The sequence below is a fragment of the Myotis nattereri genome (assembly GCF_964212035.1).
Source record: "Myotis nattereri genome assembly, chromosome: 4".
Lineage (NCBI taxonomy): Eukaryota > Metazoa > Chordata > Mammalia > Chiroptera > Vespertilionidae > Myotis > Myotis nattereri.
The window spans coordinates 88,271,960-88,297,366 of NC_138079.1; the positions used below are offsets into that span (position 1 = coordinate 88,271,960).

General features: G+C 46.7%; 1 protein-coding gene across 1 annotated transcript in view; it reads left to right on the forward strand.

Annotated features, from left to right (window-relative positions):
- Window positions 1-12,762: 12,762 nt before the first annotated feature.
- The window catches only part of TMC7 (transmembrane channel like 7), a 53,595-nt gene continuing 40,950 nt past the window's right edge, over window positions 12,763-25,407 (forward strand). Inside the window, exon 1 of the mRNA XM_081089920.1 lies at window positions 12,763-13,000. Coding sequence (XP_080946046.1) covers window positions 12,934-13,000 — 67 coding nt within the window. The 5' untranslated portion in view covers window positions 12,763-12,933. The remainder of the gene's footprint in view (window positions 13,001-25,407) is intronic.

A 25,407-nucleotide genomic window follows, 5' to 3' on the forward strand; every position in this document is an offset into this window, starting at 1 on the left:
TATTTGAGGAAGACCTGGTATGCACCAGTCAGGATGCTAGTGTTGGTTCACAAACTTGGGAGCCTCTCAGGTTACATCTGAACCTCCCCCTCCCCTTCCCCTGCGCAGCCATGGAGGGCAGGAAGAGAGAAGAAAGAGGCAGATTGCTCCAGATGGGTAGGTGGCAGTGTTAACAATCAAGGGAAGTTACCTAGAGGCTTGTCTTGGGTGCCATTAGAGGAGTAGATCTCAAAACCCAAGGGCCAGAATCTTGAAGTTTCTACAGAGGCCTTAACAGGGTTCAGTCACGTGTATGCTCTCAACAACATCTTACTTTCTCAAGGCTGCATTGCTGAAAGGCTCCTCGTGTGTGAAGAGTAAGCAGAACTTACATTCCAAGGATGGTTGGGGGTGAGGATCCTCCAATTGCCCGGGTCCCAGCTCTCTGGTCAACGGGCAGCCACCTCCTTTCTATTCTTCCCCCAACAGCCAGACACTGGGGGAATAGAATGAGGAGCAAAACAGATCCTGTCCATGGCCTTATATTGCTGACAGGTGTGGGCCCGGAGAAAGAAAATCCTAAGAAGGGCTCCTGGGGGGTAACTGGCCTCCAATTTAGAAACCAGGGCCTAGCAGCTATTTCTATACTTGGGTCTGTCATGCAAGCTACACTTCAGGGCAAAGCCTGCACTGAGCTACCTGCCTCCGCACTGACCTGCCTGCCTGTACACTGTGTTCCTGCCACCTGAGCCAGCCCTTATAGAGGAGTTCCTGGAATCCTATTTCAATCAATAGAACAGAAGCTTTCATCACCCAATGGGAACTGCACAGGTGTATCTCATCAGCTTCGTCGCTGGTCAATCAGAACAGCTTTATTCTGAACAATCAGGACAGTGCCTTTTGGAACAATCAAACTGCAAGGATTTGGAGCCTTCATGTGCATGAAGATGAACCAATCAGAGTTGAGGGGTAGGGAACATTCTTATAAGGATTGATTGATTCAGCCCACAGGACTGCAGCTCAGTCTGTGGCTTCTCCCTGGAGTGCAGTGTGTATGAGAGACCTCTGTCAGCAATGACTGCTAGACTCTAGTTATAAATTTATGCCCAGTTAAAAGGAGTCCTTCTTGGCAGATATATTCCTTTTTGAGGTCCATACTAGAAATGGCAACCTAAGGAATGGGGGAAGATATATGCAAATGATCTGATAAACTATTAATATCCAGAATGTATTTTTTAAAACTTCTACAACTCGCCGAAACCGGTTTGGCTCAGTGGATAGAGCGTCGGCTTGAGGACTGAAAGGTCCCAGGTTCGATTCCGGTCAAGGGCATGTACTTGGGTTGCGGGCACATCCCCAGTAGGAGATGTGCAGGAGGCAGCTGATCGATGTTTCTCTCTCATCGATATTTCTAACTCTCTATCTCTCTCCCTTCCTCTCTGTAAAAAATCAATAAAATATATTTTAAAAAAATAAATAAATAAAACTTCTACAACTCAACAACAACAAACAAATAACCAGATTTTAAAATGGTCAAAGGACTTGAATAGACATTTCTCCAAAGAAGATATACAAGTGGGGGAAAAAACACACACACATATAAAAAGATGCTCAACATTACTAACCAGAAGAGAAATGCAAAGCAAAACCACAATGAAATATCACCTCATATCCATTAGGCTGGCCACTATAAGCAAACAAACAAACAAACAAACAAACAGGGTTAGTGAGGATGTGGAGAAATTGAAACTCTTGTGCACTATTGGTGAGAATGTAAAGTGGTGCAGTCATTGTGGGAAAGAGGATGGAAGTTCCTTTAAAAAATTAAAAATAGCCAAAACCGGTTTGGCTCAGTGGATAGAGCGTCGGCCTGCGGACTGAAGGGTCCCAGGTTCGATTCCGGTCAGGGGCATGTACCTGGGTTGCGGGCACATCCCCAGTGGGAGATGTGCAGGAGGCAGCTGATCGATGTTTCTCTCTCATCGATGTTTCTAACTCTCTATCTCTCTCCCTTCCTCTCTGTAAAAAATCAATAAAAAAAAATATATTTAAAAAAAAAAAATTAAAAATAGCAATCTCACTTCTAAGTATACATCCCAAAGAATTCAAAGCAGGATCTCAAAGAGATATTTGCACACCCAGCTTTATTACAGTTTTATTCACAAGAGACAAGAGGTACAAACGACCCTAAATGTCCATCTTTAGGTGAATGGGTAAAGAACATGTGGCCTAACCCAGCTGGCATGGCCCAGAGGCTGAGTATTGCCCTGTGAACCAGTATTGCCCTTCCTATTTTCTGTCTCTATGATGTTGACTACTTTTGATACTTCATATGAATGGTATGATACACTCTTTGTCTTTTTGTGATTGGCTTGTTTTGCTCAGCATGATGTCCTTGAGGCTCATCCATGTCGTAGCATATATCAGAATTTCCTTCTTTTAAAAAGTTGCATAATATTTCATTATATCTATATGCCACGTTTTCTTTCTTTTTTAAAAAAATATATTTTATTGATTTCAGAGAGGAAGGGAGAGGGAGAGAGAGATAGAAACATCAATGGTGAGAGAGAATCATTGATTGGCTGCCTCCTGCACGCCCCACACTGGGGATCGAGTTTGCAGCTGGGCATGTGTCCTGATTGGGAATCGAACTGTGACCTCTAGTTCATAGGCTGACGCTCAGTCACTGAGCCATGGTGGCTGGGTGAGTTCCTTCTTTTTTACAGCTGCATGGTATGCTGCTGGTGCATATGTCAGCTAATACAACCACTATAGAGAAAACTGTGGAATTTCCTCAAAAAATTAAAAATGGGCCCAGCTGGTGTAGCTCAGTGTTTGAGCATTCACCCAGGAACCAAGAGATCACCAAGCCCTGGCTGGTTTGGCTCAGTGGATAGAGTGTCAGCCTGCAGACAGAAGGGTCCCAGGTTTGATTCTGGTCAAGGGCACATGACAGGGTATGAGCTTGGTCCCTAGTGTGGAGCATGCAGGAGACAGTCGACCAATGATTCTCTCTCATTGGTGTTTCTATCTCTCTCTCCCTCTCCTTTCCTCTCTGAAATTTAAAAAAAAAAAGAGAGAGAGAGATTGCCAATTTGATTCTGAGTCAGGGCACATGCCCTGGTTGTGGGCTCGATCCCCGGGTGGGGGGCTTTCAGGAGGCAGCCAATGGATGATGTTTCTCTCTCATTGATGTTTCTATCTCTCTATTCTTCTCCTTTCTTCTATCTCAAAAAATCAATTTTAAAAAACATTAAAAAACAGAACTGCCATTTTACCCAGTGATCCCACTGCTAGAAATATATCTTAAGAAGCCTGAAACACCAATCAAAAAGAATATGTGCACCCCTGTGTTCATGGCAGCATTATTTACAATAGCTAAGATCTGGAAATAGCCCAAAAGCCCAGCAGTAGATGAATGGATTAAAAACCTGTGGTACATTTACACAATGGAATACTATGCAGCTGTGAAAAAGAATTCATTTTATATAGTGCAGAGAACTTTCCTGTTTCATAAATCAAATCAATGCTGATAATGACAACAGCCAAAAATTAATCCACAGTCAATTACTTAATTAACATCAATGGTAAGTGCAGAAATTCTGCACCAGACTACTCGAGTTCAAATTCTAACTCTGCTATATTCCTTACTAACTTCATAATCTTGGGCAAATTACTTAATCTCTGTGCCTTAGTTTCCTCATCTATAAAATGGGGACAATAACAAGACCTACCACGTAGGGCTGTTTCAAGGATCTAATGGGGTAGCATATACCATGAGTTATGCTACACTGCCCCACTGTCAGTGCTTGTTAAATAAAAGAAAATGTAATTGTGTGCCACCAACTGTGCTAACAACGTTACGTGCTATGATATATTGCAGTCACACATTCTTCCCATCCCTGGAAGCATACCTTTTGCAAATATAACCTTGCAGAATCAGAATCTATCTTCTCATGTAAAAGTAGGGTGCATCCCAACCCAGCAAGGCTAATATTGACCCCTGAGGGTCCCCCCTCTACCCTGTTCCTCCCATAATCTCCCCTCTCAGGAAATCACAGCTCCATCCTCCCAGATGGCCTCTCAGCTCAGAAACCTTGAAGAAACTATCAATGTCTCTTCTGTTATTACTCCTCCCATCTGCTCTGTCAGCAAATCCTGGTGGTCCAACCTTTAAGTTATGTCCAGAATCTGACCACTTCTCACTGTATCCACGGCTACCTCCCTGGTCCAGGCCACCAGCATCTCTTGATTTCTGCATTGTTTGCCTTCATCCATCCTTGTCCCTCCACAGTTCATTCTTTTTATTTTTTTTAAATATATTTTATTGATTTTTTACAGAGAGGAAGAGAGAGGGATAGAGAGCTAGAAACATCGATGAGAGAGAAACATCGACCAGCTGCCTCCTGCACACTCCCCACTGACGATGTGCCCGCAACCAAGGCACATGCCCTTGACTGGAATCGAACCCGGGACCTTTCAGTCCGCAGGCCGACGCTCTATCCACTGAGCCAAACCGGTTAGGGCATTATTCTTAAGCCAGCAGTCAGATTGATCCTGCTAAGGCACAATCAGATCCTGTCCCTCTTCTGTTCCAATCCATTCAGTGGTTCCCACCTGACCCAGAGTAAAAGCCAAAGTCCCTACAATGCTTGTGAAGTCTGGGGCTCTTCCCCATCACCCTCTGACTTCATCTTCCACAATTCCCCACCTTGCCCATTCAGCTCCACCGCACTGGCCTCGGGGCGGTTCCACTTGCTATTCCCTCTGCTTGGAGCAATGTGCCCTCAGAAATCTACACGACCCCTCATTTCTTTCGCTGTCAGACTCATATAGCCGTAGCCATCATCCTCATCACTCTAGTTATAGCTGCATCTTGCCCCCAGCTGTGTACTTCTCTTTACAGTTTACAAAGCACTTTCACACCTGTTGTCACATGTGACACCTACACAACCCCGTAAGAGGGATTTAGTGGAGTCAAGAGTCACACTATCCCCTACCGCAATGCAGGACCAATTTATTCAGCGTAAAAGAGCTGTGATTCAACCATGTCTTCTGGCTCCAGCCCAGGAGTCTTTATCGCAAGCAGATAGCCCATGTGTGCAGTGGTTAGGCATGCGAAATATTGGACAGATAAGACTTTGAAACTTGCCTCTATCACTCCCTAGCTGTGTGTGTGACATTGGGGAAGTTGCTAACCCTCTCTGTGTCTCCATTTTCTCAATCATCAAATAGGGAAAATAATAATACCTCATAGAGTTGAATGAGATGAGATCTCGGATATCACAATTAGCTGGTTTAAATTTTTTAACACAATCATGTTTCTGTTTATTCAATCATTTTTTTTGAGTGGACTTCTAAATCTGCCAAAATTTCTTCAGCTAACCTGATGGGGAGGGACTGGAAAGTAGGAAGACATCTACTTTAAAATGAAGGCTTTGGTCACAAAAGGGTTTTTAATCAGCGCTTTTGGGAAGAAAGTGGCTGGGAAACATCCATAGCAACCAGAAGGCAGGCTCCCCAGAGGCAGAGTGGGAGCGGTTGTCACTCCCTAGAGCACTCATTATGTCCAAGACACAATCTTACCCCGGCATCCCCTGAGAGGATGGTGTTTACATGCTGGGATATAGCCTCTCACCCTCTGCTGGTTGGGTCTGTGCTCAGTCCAAAGACTGCAATATACTCACACGCTCACCCTGCGCCCCCTTGAGGGAAGTCTGTTCAGAAGGTGAGGTTGCAGGAAAGGAAGTTCCCAGTGGTGGGCAAACTCATTAGTCAACAGAGCCAAATATCAACAGTACAACGATTGAAATTTCTTTTGAGAGCCAAATATTTTAAACTTAAACTATATAGGTAGGTACATTGTTATTAACTTAATTAGGGTACTCCTAAGGCGTAGGAAGAGCCACACTCAAGGGGCCAAAGAGCCGCATGTGCCTTGCGAGCCCCAGTTTGCTGACCAGGCTAAGTACCTGAGGCTGTGGGAAGCCGCCTATTGTCTTCACTAGCAGAGAGGTGTGGACAAGGAGCCCGGAATGCTGGTGACCCTTGAGCCCTGGCACGTCCCCTACTAGGGATCGAGCCCACAACCTGGGCAGGTGCTCGAACCCAGGACCCTTCAGTCCACGGCCGACATTCAATCCACTGAACCAAATAGGCCATGGAAAGGATGTTACCTTTTATTCTTATTTCTGTGTTATTGGAAACAAGCATATGTTACACATATTCCTGTAAAGTTGAGCAAGCATTGTTATTTTCATAAATTCAAAAGCCATTTAAAATAGTTTTAAGCTCCTGTCAGTGTGGCTCAGTTGGTTGGGCATCATCCCGTGCACCAAAAAATTGCAGGCTTGATTCCTGGTTGGGGCACATGCGGGACTTGAACCCCAGTAGGGGGCGTGCAGGAAGCAGTTGATGGATGTTTCTCCCTTCCTCTCTCTCTCTCTTAAAAAAAAATCAGTAAGTAAACATATTTTAAAAAGGTAATATTAAACTGAAAACTCTACAGCTGATTCCAAGGGGCATCCTAGATTAAAGATAGAAATATTCTTATCTTCTAAATTGTGACAGTGATAGGTAGCTGAAGAAAGTGAACATGTTGCCCTGTGGGCCAATAATAACAAAAACTAACATTTGTGAGCACTTCCTGTAAACGCATTTAGTCCTCACAACATCCCTGTGAGGTAGGTATTGTGGTAGCCAGCCTCCAAGGTGGTCATCAACTATTTTCGCCCCATGGTATTCCAGCCCCTATGCATTGTCCCCACAAACGGAGTAGGGCTGATCTGTGAAACCAAGGGGGATGTTGTAGAAATTACAGTAAGTGGCCTCCATGGTTAGGTCATAAAAGACAGTGCTGCTTCTGCCTTTCACTCTCTCTCTTTAAGCACCTGCTGTGGGAGAAGCCAGACGCCATGTTGGGAGGACACTCAAGAAGCCCCGTGGAAAGACCCAGGTGGGCAGGAACCAAGGCCAGAATCCAATCCAGGGTCATGAATTGCATTTAGTTTCATGCCTCTTTATTCTCCCTTTTTTGTTTGTTAATCCTCACCTGAGGTTATTTTCCCATTGATTTTTAGGGAGAGTGGAAGAGAGAGGGAACGATCAATAGGAGAGAAACACATCTATTGGTTGCCTCCTGCACGCGCCTGACCAGGGCCAGGGCTGGGGAGGAGCCTGCAACGCAGGTACTTGCCCTGGACCGGAATTGAACCCAGGACCCTTTGGTCTACAGGCTGTCTTGTCGCTCTATCCACTGAGCCAAACTGGCTAGGGCTCTTTATTCTCCTTTAATCATTTAGTCTTTAATTTGTTCCTGTTTTGTTTTTGTTTTGTCGTTCAAATCATTGGCTTTTTAAAATATATATATATATATATATATAGAAAAGGTGGAGATTTATTGAAGAACAAGTACAGCACTTGGGGACAGAAGGGGAAAGAATCTCACAGCATAGACTCCCAGGTGCGAGGGGTAAAGAGTCCCCTCACTGGAATTTTTGAACCATTTAGGCCAGTTGCCTCCCAGGAAGTCCCACAGTTGGGACTTGCCTCTTTTCTCTGAATTGATTCAGTTAATAGTTGAGGTTGTGTCACATTAAAAGTTTTATCTCAGTGGTGTTGCCCACAAGTTTCTCTAATGTACAGATACTGTTTGCTTCATGATGATGATCACAAGTCACTCTGATATTTGACTTTTTTTTTTGTAAATTGCAAAGCTTCAGTAGATCCAAATGTTGACCCTGAGAAAGGATCCTAAAGAAGAATCATAAATGTTAACAAAAAGGAATATCATTTACAGATATAACTGCAATGTTAACAAGTCAGAATGTTCCAAACTTGGTGCTTTAAATTTTCCAAATTCACTACCTCAACAAGGCAACCGAACTCAATGCCACCAACAGAGGGACAATCTGACAACTTGTGCCTCCTGGTGACGGAATATGAAATACACAAAGCAATCAAATTTCTGCCACAAACTTTGGGAACTAATTTAGGGTCGCCATTTTTTTTTTTTTAACATGGCCAACACCAGGTACAGTTACATAAAGAAGAAAAAACAACATTACCATTTATGAACACAAACATTTAATGAAAAAATGTAGTGTATTTAGCAAACATATTTTTATACCACTTACTATGGGCTAGGCACTGCTCTAAGTGCTTTACAAAGATAACCTAATTATGTCATCTTCCAACAACTTTAAGAGCTGGGCTGGGGTGCGGGGGCGGGGGGTGCCGGGAGGGCCAGAGACATGAGCTCAGGTACCAACACTACCCTTGCAAAACCCTGCGTGTCTCCTTCAGTGTTGTCCAGGCTCCTGCCTGACTCTAGTCCCAGGCCTGTGTTGGTGGGAGGTAGTGTTATGAGAATCATTTGGTAGATGAGAAAACAGGAATACAGAGGAGGTTAGCAACTCGCCCCAGATCGCACAGCTAGTGAGTGGCAGAGCTAGCCGTGGGACCCAGGCTGTGTAGCTTCAGCATCCATGCTATAATCACCTCTCTCTCTGCCAAATAGGACATTTCAATGTGTAAAAGGAGGATTACAGACCAGAACATAACAGTCCTTCCCAAAAAGAGGGCTTTGCAACTTGACACATTCGTGCACACAGATAAATGTACTTGCAGGGGCTTGCAATAAAGATTTAATGTTGCAATGTCCCCTGCGCCACAGCTTGGTGGTAAGTGCAAAATAGAGCTGATGGAGAGTTTCCCTGGCTGGTCGCAGAGGGGGCCTTGGTTTTTAGGCTGTGAGCAGCCCCATGGGAATCCTATCTCAGTTTTTGTTGGGATTCAGCCTTGGAGGGAAGTGGATTAAAACTGGCTTGTCCCTGAAGAGGGGGCATGCTCTGTGCTTGGTGGGAAGAGGGTGTGGGTTAGGGCTGTGGTAGATGTAGGGACTGGGAAGCAGGTAGGAAGTGCCTCCCAGATGGGCCCGCGGTCCACCCATGGGCCCCCTGGGAAAGGGCAGGCCTGTGTGGGGGCCTGACCATAAGCACTTAGGTCTTACAGGGACAGCTGAGCTCTCTCCAGGCGGGAAAGAACCTCTCTGTGAAAGGGCCCTTTGCTGGCAGCCAAGAGCCTGGACAGCTAAAAGTGGACCGGCCTCTCCTGACCTCAGAGGTGTGTCACCTTTTCTGAATCACTCTGCAGTTTGCCTGAAGATCGCCTCTCATGACCCCAAGTGAAGAAATGTTGCATTTAAACATCAAGGAGCCATTCATACCAGAAAGAAAGAGAGGTTCCCCTCCCTCACCCCATTATGTTTCACATTTCAGCAGGGTCCAGAGGAAATGCCATCCTTCACCGCCCTAAAATGAACTTCACAGGCGCCTTCGTGCCCTCTACCAGCCTCATAGCCGGAGCAAGCCTGTGGAATATAAACGGTCCCTGATCATGATGGTTTGACTTAGGATTTTCCAACTTAACGATGCTGTGCAGTTAAGCATTCTGTTTTTCACTTTCAGTACAATATTCCATAAATTACAGGAGCTATTCAACACTTAAAATAGGCTTTGTGTTAGATGATTTTGCCTAATTGTAGGTTAATGTAAGTGTTTTTGCTTTTGGTTTTAGTTCTGTTTATTGCTTTGTTTTCTATTTTATTTCTGGTCACAGAGTGTTTTTTTAAAATTATTTTTGAAGCATACCTAATTCTTTTTAAGTTTAAACTTTTTTTATTGCTTAAAATATTACAAAGAGTAGTACATTTGTCTCCTTCCCCCTCCCCTCCTTGACCTTCCCCCTAATGTAAGTGTTTTGAGCAATATAAGGTAGGCTAGGCTAAGCAATGATGTTCAATAGGTTAGGGCTACTAAATGCACTTTTGACTTACTCTCTCTCTCTCTCTCTCTCTCTCTCTCTCTATATATATATATATATATTATATATTTAAATATATTTTATTGACTATTTTACAAAGAGGAAGGGAGCGGGATAGAGAATCAGAAACATCAATGAGAGAGAAACATTGATCAGCTGCCTCTTGCACACCCCCTACTGGGGATGTGCCCGCAACCAAGGTACATGCCTTTGACTGGAATCGAACCCAGGACCCTTCAGTCCCCAGGCCGACGCTCTATCCACTGAGCCAAACCGATCAGGGCAGACTTACTATATTTTTTATTGATTGATTTGAGAGAGAGAGAGAGAGAGAGAGATCAATTTGTTGTTCTACTTATTTATGCATTCGTTCTCTATAAAATGGGGATTGAAGGTTCCTCCTGTCTTCTTAGGGATGATGAAAATTAAACGAGGTGTTGTGATCATAAGGTTGTGGTGCAGAGTAAGTCCTCAACAGGTGGCTATTATTATTATTATTATCCCCCTAATAATAAAAGAGAGCCCTCACCACGCTTATGTATACTCTAGTGTAGCAAATAATGTAGACAGAAGTTGTACCAAAAAGCGCTAGAAATGAGAATGCTCCGAGGGGGCGCTGTGGCAAGAGGTGGCTCCCCTTGGAACTTGCCATCCTCTGAATCTGTCTGGCGTCTGGCCTTCTTCCTCTTCTACCTCCTTCAAACAAGGTATTTCTGTGGCATTTTCCCAGAAAACGACCCCATTTCTATTCCTGTAAAATTAGTCCTCTGTGGGGAGGGAGGAGTCTCCTTCAGGAGCCCGCGCTGGTCCCCGCCCCGGAGAGAAGCCCAGGCCTCACCTGGCCAGAATGCAGACCCCAGCCAGGGCCAGGTGCCCGGCGACATTGGCAGGAGCGAGAGGAGTGCCAGGAGGTCTGAGCCTTCTTTCTAGGGTCACTGACCAGTCCCCACCACATCCACCCCATTCTGTCCTCCATTTGTAAAGAGAACGGGTTCCATCCAGCCCCTTCCGGAGCTAAGGGCTGGATCAAGGGGCAGGGAGGCAGCTCTGGTGATGATAATAGTAATACTCCCACTGTCGTCCAGCGATATATGCATTTTCAAACACATACATATTCTTGTTTTTTCCTTCCCCAAATGGTAGCTCACCTACTACACCTCTGCACCTTGCTTTTTTCACTGACATGCACATAGAACTTTCTTTATATCTACACATAGAGCTATGGAACAGCTGGACGTGTGTGTCAAAATTGATCTGGAGATTTAGGTTGCTCCCACTTTTTTGCTATTATAAATAACATTGCAAGGACTATCCTGGTACAAATGTCATTATTTAAAGTTTTTATGGAGTTGAAGTTATCATGCTTTTTTGGCTTCTGGGTTTGAGTCAAACTTAATAAAACCTTCCCCTCTCTGATACTTAAAAAAAAAACAACCCTCTTAATATGTTGATGTTAGTACTTCCATGGTTTTACTATTTACACTTACATCTTTGGATTTTCTTCTATGTAAGTGCGGTGTTGCTGTCCAGATGAGATGCGCTGCCCAGGCACTGCGGGTGATAATTCCCCGCAGCTCAGGACCGAGCAGTCTACGCCATCGCTGAGAAGACAGAGGCATGGGTCCAGCTCACTCCGGGAATAATTGGAAACGAAGTTCCGATGGGAAACCAGTGACCCTACCCTGATGCAATAAAAAGCGTCTTTCTTTTGAGCCAGACAATTACTTTAAAAAAAAAAAATCAGTTTTTCTATTTTGGAATAGTTTTAGAGTTACAGAAAAAGTTTGAGAAGAGTCCAGGGGGGTTCCATACACCTCAGACCCAGGTTCTCTGATTATGGCCATCTTACATCAGCATGGTACATGTCTCACAACAGATGAACCAATACCCACGCGTGGTTATTATCTGAAGTCCACGCGTGATTTGTAAAGCACTTTACTTGTTGCTTTCTCCTGTCCCGCATGCCCACCCTGGCGACCACATTACCCTTACGTGGGCATGTCCCCATAGGCTCCCCTGGGCAGGGGCGGTTCTCAGCCTTTCCTTGTTTCTGATGACTTTGACAACCTCGTGGAGCTCATCAATATCTTGTAGGACGTCCCTCCATTCGGGTTTGTCTGATGTTTTTCTTATGAGTAAGACGGGTTATTTTCCCAAAGAACGGCCCACATCTACTGGTGAGAAAGATTTTCCCACATCTACTGGTGAGAAAGACCCCCCTAGGTAAAGGGTCATTCTCATGACTTCGCATTAAGAGCGCCTCCCATCAACATGACTTAGGACTGTAGATGTTGATCTTGATTGTCGGCCTGAGAGTGTTGGGCGGGTGTTTTCCAGGCACAGTGACTTGTGTGCCCCACCCTCTCCTTTCCATACTGCCCTCTTTGGAAGGAAGTCACTTGTGCAGCTCACACTCACAGGGTGGGGAGTTAAGCTCCACCTCCTTGAACTATCCACATACCCATATATATTAGTTGGAGTTCTGCTGCGGAGGGCACTTCCCCGTTACTTACTTAATTTGGCAATTCCTTGTAATTCTATGTCTTAAACTGTCCATGAATAGAGGTATACAGGCAGAAATGGAACGTGGACACGGTGTAAAATTTAACAGACAAACACGGCACAGAGGGAGAACGCTCTCTGACACCTTTCTCACCCAGCCGTGCAGCTCCCCGCTCCAGAGACACCTTGTGCGCTTACAGACATGTCCAGCTATATCCTTGCCCCCCACCCCCGTTTGTGCCCAAATGGTAACTTATAGGAACACTTGTTTACAGTTCGGTTATTTTTATTATACTTGCAAAATGTTTAGTGAGACATCTGGGAGGTCGCCCCGTATCAGGCCACTGGATGGAGCACTCTCAGATCTCCAGCCGAGGCTCCCATCCCCGAGCCGGGACGCGACACGGGGTTTACATCACACGACCCCCGGCGGGCACATCCCGGCGCGCGCCCGCCCCGGAGTGGTCCAGCGCGGGGCGGGCGTGGGAAGAGCGGACTCCGCGCCCCGCCCCGGCCTCTGTGACGTCCACGCCGGAACCTGGAATCCCGGCTCCGGGAGGGAAGGCTAGGAGGTGGCGGCGGCGGCCGGAGCGGGTCTCCGGCGGCCTCTTCGGGGCGTGCAGCGCAGCCATGAGCGACGCCAGTGCCAGTGCGCTCCCGCCCGGCAGGCCCAGGAGGCAGCCCTTCGTCCATCCAGGTAGGGCGGCGGGACGGTGCTCCTAGTGGTCGGAGGGCACGCGGCGAGGTGCCTGGAACTTGGCGAGAGCCCAGCCTCCTCCCTCCCTCCCAGTCTTTGTGGGGTGGGGGTGGGAAGCGGTCTTTCTTATTCCCGTTCTCCCTCCTCTCACCCATCCTCGCCCAGTTAGGAGGGCGCCTGCCCCACCAGAGGAGCAGGACATTGGGAGTCCAGAGCGAGGTGGCTTTGTCTTCCCGTTGCTGGCGGAGGGATCCTGGGCTAGTCTCCAAATAGCCTTATCCGTTAAATGAAAAGATTTTGAGATCCCCACCAGTTCTAACATTCTGACAGGAGGCGCCAGCCCCCAAACATTTCAGGGTTTACAATGAGATGAACTTGGAACCGAGTTCTGCCTCAGCTGTTTATTGCTGTGTGATCTTTGCTAAGTGGTTTGCCTTCTCTGAGCCCCAGATTCTTTTTTTTAAAAAAATTTATTTATTTATTTTATTGCTTAAAGCAGTGATGGCGAACCTATGTCACGCGTGTCGGAGGTGACAAGCGAAGAGCCCCAGATTCTTAAGCAGTCAAGTGGGAATAGGATGCTGGTGGGATTATAGATGAGAGAAAAACTTGTGAAGTGCCTAGCACAGTGCCTGGTACAGAGAAAGCACAATAAATGGTAACCACGCAAGCATGATAATGTGGTTGTTTTTCCCCTTGGGAGAAAGTTGTGTCTTGCTCTGTGAACTTTTACAAAATCATGGACATCCACCACCCAGTCAATATAGAAAAGTTGCCAGCACCCAGGCAGGCTTCCTTGTAGCATTTGTATCTTATATTTTCCCTTAACAAAACACAAGAGTGTATTCTGAGTTTTATCTGCAGTGCTTTCTCTAATTCAATTTGAGAAGGGTGGTTTTGTTGCAAGGATGTACAGTAAAACATGAGTGTAGATCTGGGCATTAGACCCTTATGACTGGATTGTTCTCAACATTTGGAAGAAGAAAAAGGAAAGACATCCAGAAGGGCCCCAAACCCTGGGAACTTGCTCAGGAATCAGAACTCAGACTGGGCTTGATGGTAATTTTTTTTTAAGCTCATTATTCATCCTGCGGAATCAGCTTTAACCTTTCAATAACGGCCATTCAAGGATTATTTTAGTTAGTTTCTATTTATCTTCCTCTTATTTTAGCACAATCAATCACATTTAAGATGCCATGGTTTCCTATACAGAAGGTGTGAGATTCATCTTTTTTGGATCTTTCCTGGGTGTTTAAGGGGACTCTAAGCATCTTTTTATGAGTATAACTGGCTCTTCTAAAGTCTCCCCCAGACCTTGGACAGATGATATGTTTGACCTTGTACCCACTAGCATGGGTGGAAGGCTCAGAAGGGACATGTTTATAACTTTGTAGCACTTTTGTAACTATAAAGGGTTATCCGTTATATGGGCATTATGGGAGTACAACTGGAGGTGGGCAGGAAACATAGGGGATCTGGTTTATGGAATGCAGCTTGTGCCTCCTCTGTCAGGGGTGGGGAGTGTCTGGCCCCCAGGGCTGTATAAGGCCAGAGGAATCATTTGGTCTGGCCCTGCCAAGGCAATAAGGGTGAGTCAATTAACTGTTTGAGCAAATATAGCAGGCTAATTTTTAGGCTGATAATTTTGTATGGCCCGTGAATGATGTTATAAATATCCGAATGGCCGTTGGCAGAAAAAAGGCTCCCCACCCCTGTATCTAAGTGATCGATCACACCATTCCCCTTCGTAATTAAACTTCCAGGTAGCTTCCCATTGCTCTGAGTATAAAGGCCAGGCTTTTCTCTGGTGGCCAACAAGGCCTGGAGATTTGACCCCAGCCTCCTCTCCAGGCCTTCATCACCCTTAACCCGGTCTGCTACGCGGGCTGCCTTCCAGTTCCTTCAGCATATCAGGGTGGTTTCTGCCTCAGGGTCTTTGCATCTGCTGTTCTCTTTGCCTCAACTACATTTCTCTTTGTTCTTTGTATGTCAGCCTCCCCTTCCTCCCTCTCCTGTCAGGTCTGCTCAAATATCATTTCAGAGAGGGGGACCGCTAGAGTCACCTTGTCTGAAGAAGTACCCCAGCTCTCTTTCCCTGACCCATTACCTTGCTTATTCCTTCAAAGCATTTATCACCACCTGAAGTCATCTAGTTTGATTGTTTACTTTTTTTGTTAGTTGTCTCTTCTTCTGGAATATGGGTGCCATGCAAAGCAGGGGCTTTGTCTTGTTCCCTGAGGACCTAGAACAGTGTCTGGCACATAAGAGATGCTAAATTGTGACAAATAAGTGAAAGAGGGGAGGGAAGGAGGGGAGGAGAGAGGCAAGCAGGGGACCACAGCTACACTGTAGTGATGGTAAGTCTAGGCTCCGATACCCAGATACAAATCCTCATCTTCCCATTTCCTGGATTTGCCTTTGGACAAGGCACTTAACTGCTTGGTGCCTTAGTTTCCTTATGTATTAAGTGGAGCTGAGAATAGAACCCACTTCAGGGTGCTATAAGGATTAAGAGAGTTGATTTATATAAAGAACTTAATGTTTGTATTCATTATCTATGCTGTGTTACAAATCACCCCAAAACTTAGTGGCTTAGAACAGTGATACTCATTTTCTTTACAATTTCTGATGGTCAGAACTTTGGGAACGACTTGTCTAGGTGGTTCTGGCTGTGGTCTCTCGTGAGGTTTCAGTCATGGTGTCATCTGAAGGCTTGCCTGTGGCTGGAAGATCCCTCCCGAGATTGCCTGCTCACACAGATGGCGAACTCACACTGGCTGTTGGCAGGAGGCTCAGTTCCTTTCCACATGGACCTCCCAGGGGGCTGCTGAGCGTCATCATGACCTGGCGGCTGGCTTCCCCAGAGCAGATGGTGATCTAAGAGAGAGCAAAGCCAAAGCTGTAATGCCTTTATGATCTGGTGTCAGAAATCACAGTGGTATTTCTGCAATATTTTTTAAAATATATTTTAACTGATTTCAGAGTGGAAGGGGGAGGGAGAGAGAGAGAAACATCAATGGTGAGAGGGAATCATTGATCGGCTGCCTCCTGCATGCCCCACACTAGGGATTGAGCCCACAACCCGGGCATGTGCCTTGACTGGGAATTGAACCGTGACCTCCTGTTTCCTAGGTCGGTGCTCAACCACTGAGCTATACTGGCCTGGCTCTGCAATATTTTATTGGCCCCGTTCAGTGTGGAAGGAGCCTATATAAAGTTATGAGTGTCAGGATATTGGGGGAGAGGATGCATCTTTGGGGCCCATCCTGGAGACTGGCTGCCATGGGAGTGTTAACTGTTGTTCATGAATATCTCTGCCCCCCCCCCCCACTAGATAATAAACTCCAGGAGGGCAGGTGCTGGGCCTGTTTGGCTCCCCATTGCATCCACATGCTTAGCACAGTATTTGGTGCATAGTGGGCCTTCAGTAAATATTAGTTGAGGGATGCCCTTTGTGGTTTGGTCCCTGTCTTAGCTCCCATATCCCCCCACACCTGCCGTCTGCATGTTGCTTCTTGAGACTGAGACGCTCCTTCTGTGCCCTCTCCCCCGCGGGCCATTACCGTGCCTCTTTATAAGGCATACTGCTCTTCTCTTCTTTCCATCTGCTGTCACTTCCCTCTGGAAGTCTTCCCTGATTACCTCTCCTCCCACAGGCTGGACTCTGTGTCCCTTCTCTGTAATCCACACAGACCCTGGCCTCACCCTTTCAAAGTATCCATTGAACTGTATTCTCAATTTTCTTGAGTTGTTTTGTTCTTAAGAATAGGGGTGGGGTTAAGAGAGTGGTTCTCAACCTTCTGGCCCTTTAAATACAGTTTCTCATGTTGTGACCCAACCATAAAATTATTTTCATCGCTACTTCATAAGTGTAATGTTGCTACTGTTATGAATCATAATGCAAATATCTGATATGCAGGATGGTCTTAGGCGACCCCTGTGAAAGGGTCGTTGGACCACCAAAGGGTTCGTGACCCACAGGTTGAGAACCGCTGGGTGAAGACACCAACTTAGCCTCTTACAAGCCCTGTCTGTGGCCAGGTGGAATCGTGGCCAGTGATACAAAGTTCTCTGTGGGCAACCTTGCAGCTCTGGTTGCCTTGGTTACTGCCCCCTGATGCCTATATTATACGGATTTCCAAATCATGAAAAGAATAAAGATTGTGTATAAAAGAAAGTCTTGGTGGTGAGAATTCTACTCATCAGCCTTCTATCCAGAGATCACTTTTCTGGCCCAGAATGTTATTGTTGCTGAAAAAAAAAAGCCTTGTGACCTTGAGCAAGTGACTTCCTCTTCTGAGCCCCAGTTTCCCCAGTCGGACATCCCCCAAGGGGTCCCAGATTGGAGAGGGTACAAGCCGGGCTGAGGGACACCCCCCCACCCCCCCGCACAAATTTTGTGCACTGGGCCTCTAGTTTCATATAAATGGAATCATAGAATATGTGACCATTTATGGTGGTTGTTTTTTTCCCACTTAAAATAAGTATTTATTTTAATCTTAGAGGGAGAAAGGGAGGGAGAAAGAAACATCTATGTGAGAGAGAAACATTGATCAGTTGTCTCTTGCATGCACCCCCACCAGGGATCGAACCCACAACCTGTTGGTGTATGGGACAACACGTCAACCCACGGAACAACACTGGCCAGGGCAATAAGGATGTTTGTGAGCTCCAGCCCTGTTGTAGCATGCATTGGTACTGTACTTGATTCCATGTTCTGGCTGAATCCTGTTCCATTGTGTGGATATAGCACAGGTTATCCATTCACCCATGGATGCACATTTGGATTGTTTCCACCTTTTGGCTGTTGGGGAAAATGCCACTGTGAACATTTATGCACAAGTTTCTGCTTTAACACCTCTTTCCAGTTATTTGGGGCATACTCCCTGGAGTAGAATTGCTAGATGATATGGTAATTCTGTGTTTAATTTTTTAAAAATATATTTTTAAATTGATTTTTAGAAAGATAGGAAGGGAAAGGGATAGAGAGGTAGAAACATCGATGAGAAAGAAACATCATCTACACTGGCCAGATTATTATGACCACCCCATCAGTACAATGAAGTGAATTAGTTATGCAAATAATAATGAAACCTTGAGAGTATTTGCTTAGGAAGTTTTCAATATTCAGTATTTTTGGAAGTGTCAATGAAGTACTGATGGGGTGGTCATAATAATCTGGCCACTCAGTGTATTGGCTGCCTCCTGAATGCCCCCTACTGGAGATCAAGCCCAAAACCCAGGCGTGTGCCCTGACCGGGAATTGAACCAGTGACCTCTTGGTTTATGGGTTGACACTCACCCACTGAACCACAAAGGCCTGGCTCTGTATTTAACTTTTTTGAGGAAGGGCCAAGCTCAGAGACTCCTGACACTTCTGTGGGGAGTGACTGTGACCATTATCTCATTGTTTAGTGGGCAAACCCAAGTGACTCATCCAAGATGATCATATCACCACGATGTGGGGGCTGGACAGAATTAAAACCTGTGTGATGGCTCCAGGGCCACTGACCACCCCTCTCTCCTCCTCAAGGGCACCGCTCTTAGGAGGGGACCTGGCGGGCCCTGCTGGGACAGTTTGGATTGACCCCACTTGCCAGATGTCTGGGCCTCTGAAGCAGGGACCCCCTAGAGCAGCGGTTCTCAACCTGTGGGTCGCGACCCCTTTGGGCGTCAAACGGCCCTTTCACAGGGGTCGCCTAAGACCATCGGAAAACACATATATAATTACATATTGTTTTTGTGATTAATCACTATGCTTTATGTTCAGTTTGTAACAATGAAATTGGCGTCACCACCACATGAGGAACTGTTTTAAAGGGTCGCAGCATTAGAAAGGTTGAGAACCACTGCCCTAGAGGGTGAAGGGATAAAACTAAACAGGCCCATTAGACTCCTCCTGTGTGGGGAGGTGGAACTTTTTTGTTTTTTAAAGATAAATGAAGAGAACCTCTGGTGGTCGTTTTTATGGAACCACCTGGCTTAGGTGTGAACCCTGACTTGGCCAGTTATCAGCTGTGTGACCTTGAGCAAGTCATGTTGCCTCTCTCAGCCTCACTTTTCTTATCTGTAAAGCAGAGATAATCATCCCCCTCTGCTAGGGTCACCAAGAGGACAGGCCAGCCGTGGGCAAACTACGGCCCGCGGGCCAGATGCGGCCCATTTGAAATGAATAAAACTATTGAAAAAAAAGACCGTACCCTTTTATGTAATGATGTTTACTTTGAATTTATATTAGGTCACACAAACACTCCATCCATGCTTTTGTTCCGGCCCTCCGGTCCAGTTTAAGAACCCATTGTGGCCCTCGAGTCAAAAAGTTTGCCCTCCCCTGGGATAGACAGAGATAAGCATGTCAAGAATCTAGCACCACACCAGTTCTGTGCACTTGAATGGTCGCTGTTGGCATTATTATTACTCGGGCCTTCTTAGCTCTAACGTTATAAAATTTATGACTGCATGTGCTGTGTGCCTGTGCTTTTTGGAGGTACGCTATTAGATATTTATAGAGTTAAACAACTATTCTTTGGGCTGTTTTATTGCAACAGAGTGTATTAAAATTGAAGTAACCATTCCACCTGCAGTGTTTATCTCCCCCCTCCCTCCCTTATCTGCTAAGCCCATTCGTCCGGGTCACTCATCACCCTTACAGGGGTCCCAGAGGTTGGGATCTTCTGCAGGTCTGGAACAGCTGGAGATTGCATGGACCATTTTCAGGCTGCAATGGTTCGCTGGGGAGCCAGCCATCTGGCTTATTCCCCCCCACCCCCCTGTCTGCAAGAGGCTGAATTCTGCCCAGCAACCCAGGCCCAGATTAGACCCAGAGTCCCCCAGTGGCTTTCGGTGTGTTTGTTTCTTTTAGGAAGTGAAGAATTTAGAGGGATAAAAGGGGGAAATGACTTTTCAGTGTTGTAACCTTTGTTGTAGTCTGGTTGCTTTTTAAAGGAGCATTGTTTGGGTGCGGGACCCACCCAGAGCTGCTGTGGGGCCTTCCCCTCCACCCACCAGGAGGAGGAGGAAGGGAACTGACCTTGAGCCTTAAGCATGCTCCAGGCGTGGGGCCTAGTGGTGGAAGAGGCAGGCCAGGGACACGCTTTCACGAAGCAGGGAGAACACTGAACAGGTAAAGACAAAAATCGGGTAGTTACAGTTCACCAGAACTGCTGAGAAGGAACTAACAGGTGATGGCATAGGGAGGAGGGGGGACCTGCCTAGGTGGGTGGTCCGGAAGGCCTCTCTGAGGAGGGACTTCAGAGCCCAGGCTAAGGATGTCAAGGACTCAGTGTAGGTGACTCTCTGAAGTGCAGGTGAAAGCGTATTCAGAGGGGGGCACAGGAAGAGCAAAAGGTTGGAGTGGGAATGACCTCGGTGTGTTGGAGGAGGCTCCCAGCTGGCGCTTAGAGGAGGAGATGGCATGAGGTCAGGCAAGCAGGAACCGGTTCCTGAGGCTCCGCTAAGCCCGGGTCCTCTGTGTGATTTTGGTTTCAAATACGTAACTTGCTTGAACTCCTTACAGCAACTCCATGAAGTAGGTGTTATTCGTCCATTTTATCCCTGTGGAAACTGAGGCTCTGAAAAGTTACGTGACAAGCCCCTGAGACAGAAGGACATTATGGGGTGAACCGAGAGCCAGCGGGCCCATGTATTCACTTGACAAATGTTTATTTGGGCACCTGTCGTGTGCCAGGCCCCATGCTGATCGCCAGGGGTGTCAGAGTGAGGAAGGCTTGCTGGCATCTTTGCCCTGGGGGTTCAGACCTTAGCTCAAACTGTGCAAAGTTCTTGTTTTCTCCGAACTTCCCGTATTGCAGAATCAGTGATACATGAAGTCATTTTGAGGGTCACAGGAGGTAAGCGTGCAGAGTTTGGCATAATCGTGGCACATGGTAAATACTAGTTGTCATGAATGTCACCCCCAGGAAAATCTCTTTTGGAGAGAACCTGGCCAAGGAGGATAAACCAGCCACATAGGGAGTAGCTTGGTCCATAGCAAGAAGATCCCCCACTGCAGATACAATTCTCCATGTTCATTAAGTTCATCAGTAAATATGTCAACCGATGGTCATTGGCACCAACTCAACACCAACAGGAATCCTCTGTTTGGGGTGCGGTGAAGAAGGAAACTTTATTCAGTGGAAAAGAGCCCAATTGTGACACAGCACAGCTGTGAAAATAGCGTGGTTGTGAGGCAGTCCTGGGACCAGGTGGGCCTGAGGCCAGGGCCCTATCTGCTCTGCTCCTTGCTGGTCTGCTTTGCTCTGTGCTGGTCTGCTCCACTGTGCTTTGGTCTGTTCTGGCCTGTGCTGGCTTCCTCAGCTCTGCTCCAGTGAGGTATCTTCAGTGCTTTAGCTCAGCCAGGGAAACCCACTCTTTTGTCTTCAGTGGAAAGGGAAAATATACTCTCAGAGCCAGAGGGGGAGCTGGCTTATAGGGACAGAAGTCCCCACCCCTGGTCCCTGATTCGTCTGTTCTCTTGCAGATGAGGACTCCAAATCCTCAATGTTTGATTGGTCCAAAAGGCACTGTCCTGATTGGTCAGAATAGAGGCTCTCTGGTTGGCTGGAGCCACACATCTCCAATTGGATGGGGAAAGCCTCAATCCTTTTGGATGAACTAAGATTCCATGAACTCCTCGATAAGGGCTGGCTCAGATGGCAGAAACACAGTGCAGGCAGGCAGTTCAGTGCAGAGGCAGGTAGTTCAGAGCAGGCTTCTCCTTGAGGTGCAGTTTGCGTGAGAGACCCCTGTGTAGAAATGGCTGCTGGGCTCTGTTTTGTTGTTGTTGTTGTTTTGTTGTATTATTATTATTTTTAGTTTGAGCCCAGTTAGCCACCAGGAGTCATCTTTAGTAGGTATCTTCTTTCTCAAGGCTCATAATAAATCAAGTCAGTTCACCAGTCAATAACTACCCATGTATAGCACGGTATTCCAGGCACTGCTCTCAGCCAGAGGTCTGCAAAGCACAACCCGCAGGCCAAATCCATGCCACCACCTATATTTACAAATAAAATTTTATTAGAACACAGTTGTGCCCATTTATTTATGACTTATGTAGCTTTCCTACTCCAACGTCCGAGTTGAGTATTTGTTTCAAAGACCATGTGGTAAGGAGTATTTACTATCTGGCCCTTCACAAAAAAGGATGTTTTCTAAGCACTTTATACAGCATAGCTGTTTAACCCCCAGGATGGCTGTGCAGGTGGAAACTACCATCCCTATTTAACACGTGGGAACCAGGGCTCAGGGTGGTTAAGAAACTTGCCAGGGCACCCAGGTGGCAGCGGACTCCGGAGGCTATGCTTTTAACCACCAGGTGATGTTACCTCCTCAAACAGATTGAATCAAAGTCACTGCTCCACTGACAGCCCACGGGATGCTCCACTGGTTTGAAAACCAGGAGACCTGGGTCCTGAGCCCAGCATGGCTCTGATTACCCAGTTAGTCACTGCTCCCGTAGGCTGCTTGCTCATGGTTTATGAGGCCTTGGACCTGGCCTGTCCCACCCTGTTGCCAGGCGCCAGGTGCCATGATTCATGCAGGTCCGCCCAGCCCTGCAGTTCTTAAGTCTGGCAGGTAGAGGAGGCTCCCAGTGCTCCTGGCTTCTCCCCTCTCAGGCTAGGCTCTGGGCTCCTGTGAATGAGGCCCCTCTACATTGTTCAATACACGTGTGGCTATGAGGAAGTAAATTTAATGAAGTCTGATCAAATTAGAAATTCACATAGCAGTTTCCTCAGTCTCACCAGCCACGTTTTTATTGCTCAGTAGCCACACATGGCTAATACTCACCATATTAGTGCAGATATAGAACATTTCTACCATTGCAGAAGGACAGTACAGCCTGACACACGATGCCCTGGCATGGTGCATAGCCATGCCAAACTGCTCAGCCCAAAGACAGAAATAGTCGCAGGGCTGGCTGAGACATCCTGTTAAGTCTGAGTTAGATCATGTCATTCCTCTGCCATAGTCTCACCTTGGCCCATAGGCCCTGGTGGCCTTGACTCCTACCTTAATACCTTCCTCTGTGCTAACTCTTCTCCAGTCCTGTTCCTCAAACTGGCTGGGCATGGTCCTGCCCCAGGGCCTTTGCACCTGCGCTTCCACCTAGCTATGCGGTTCTTTCTCTCCCTTTAAGCTTTGCTCAAACCCACCCTTGCCTTATTTTTCTCCACATATTACCTGAAATATTTTTGTTCTTGTTTGTTTACTGTCTGCCTCCTCTAGCTAGAATATAAGTCCCACAAAGGCCGGGGAATTTGTGAGTCATATTCAGGGCTGTGTTCCAGTCCTAGGACAGTGCATGGCACATAGCAGTTGCACAGCAAATGCTTTCGAGTATGTGAGTGAATGAACAGGTGGATGAGTGGGTGGCCTTTCCGGGGGTAGAGCAGCGATGAGTCTCTGGCCTCGGAGGTTTTTGAGCACTTGGTGGAGATGTCAGCAGCTTTAACTAGATTCCCTGGTCTGTGAGCCCCTGGTTAAGACCCGTTGGTGGCTGTGAGCACAAATTAATCAGGGACCCCACCTCTGATTAGCATTCAAAATAAAACCAATGTCAAACCATAGAATATAAGTATAAAGAAGTCCAGAAAGTCCTGAAATTGATGTCCACATTCCTTTGGTAGTAATACCAAAACTGGGTGAGCATGTGCCATTTGATGATCTCTGAGCAGTAACAGCAAAGCATGTTCCTAATTGGGTTGGTTTGTGGAAAGCACCTAAAATAGGAAAAATGTAATATATGGTCAACATCTCAATATTTTTTGCCAGCTTTTCCCCCAACTTTAATTTTTTTTAAATTATGAAAAATATCATCCATATAGAAAAGAATAATGTTAAAAGCTTAAGTTCCTTAAATATTTTTCTCACGTTTTGGTGCCTCTACTTTGGTCTGTCTGTGGATGATCCAATGTTGCCTGTATCCCCAGCACCAATTCATTCATTCATGATTCATTCATTTAGTGGTGAAGGAGAGAGATGGGGTCCCTGGCCTCTTAGAGATTACAGAATAATGGGGGAGGGAAAAGACCAGACACAACACAAGGAAACAATTCGGGCAGGGGATGGAGTAATGGCAGAGGTGTGTGTGATGGGCTGGTGCTTAGGGAGGCAGGAAGCCAGTCTGCAAACCTTCATCCTCTCAGAGTCGCAGCGCCCAGCTCAGAGTCCCTGCCCAGAGGGGCTCCATGCAACCAAACTAATTCCCACGGCAGCTGGCGAGAGGCCAGGACTGGGTGACCCAGAAGGTCCCATCTTATCCGGAGTTTCCATGATTCTGCGAGTGGGAAGAAAATCCCTGAAGTGAACCCAGCACCAAATATGGTTGGGATCAGTTCTTGGCAAGCATCTGAGGGAGGCTGGTGGCGATGTTAGTACCATTCAGCTCACAGTCGGCCTATGCCCACATCCTGGGAGTGTTCATGCCCATTGGGGGGATTTGGCGTCTTGTGGAAAGAGCTGTGAAGAAGAGTTGGGACCTAAAGATGCTCTCCAGATGTGCCTGCATCTGTCCATTTGTTCATTTATTCATTCTTCCGATGGAGGCCCTTCTATGAGCAAGACTGTGCTCTAAGCCTCGGAGAGACTAACTTGGTCCTTAACCTGGAAGAATACAAGACACCACAAAAAGTACTTATGCCCGCCCCTGTCCGCAACCCTCCTGCAATTACCCACTCACCCGCCCACCTCACTGATCATCGAATTCAGCGGTTCTCAACCTGTGGGTCGCGACCCCTTTGGCGGTCGAACGACCCTTTCACAGGGGTCGCCTAAGACCATCCTGCATATCAGATATTTGCATTACGATTCATAACAGTAGCAACATGACAGTTATGAAGTAGCAACGAAAATAATTTTATGGTTAGGTCACAACATGAGGAACTGTATTTAAAGGGCCAGAAGGTTGAGAACCACTGATCTAATTGCTGAAATCTGGCTTTGATGGCAAACAGTCTATATATTCCTAGATGGAGGCACCTCAACATCTGAAATATGTCCCTCCCTCCACCCCTGTGCAAATGGTCAACAAACAGCCCGCACACTGACCCCAGGACTTAAGTGGCCACACGGATGACACTTTCAGCCGGACCAACTCAGGAGAACATCGGGCAGTAACTGTAATGACACATTCTTCTTATTTCCGGGGACGAGAAAATCGAGGCTCCGAGAGGTGACGTGCCTGTCTCTGCAAGAAGCAGTGGAGCCAGGAGTCTGCTGGGCATCAGAGCCTTGGGCGGGCTGCCAGCTCTCCGGGCCCCCAGCCTCCCTGCTGCAAAGCCGGGGCCCTGCGCTGCCCGCCTCTGCAGGTTGGCGTGAGAAAGCAGGTGCTGTCAGGCTTTGAAAAGTGTGGTCCTATGTGAGAGCGAGAGGAGGCGGAACCTAGTTATAAAAATAACGACGCCTGTGTT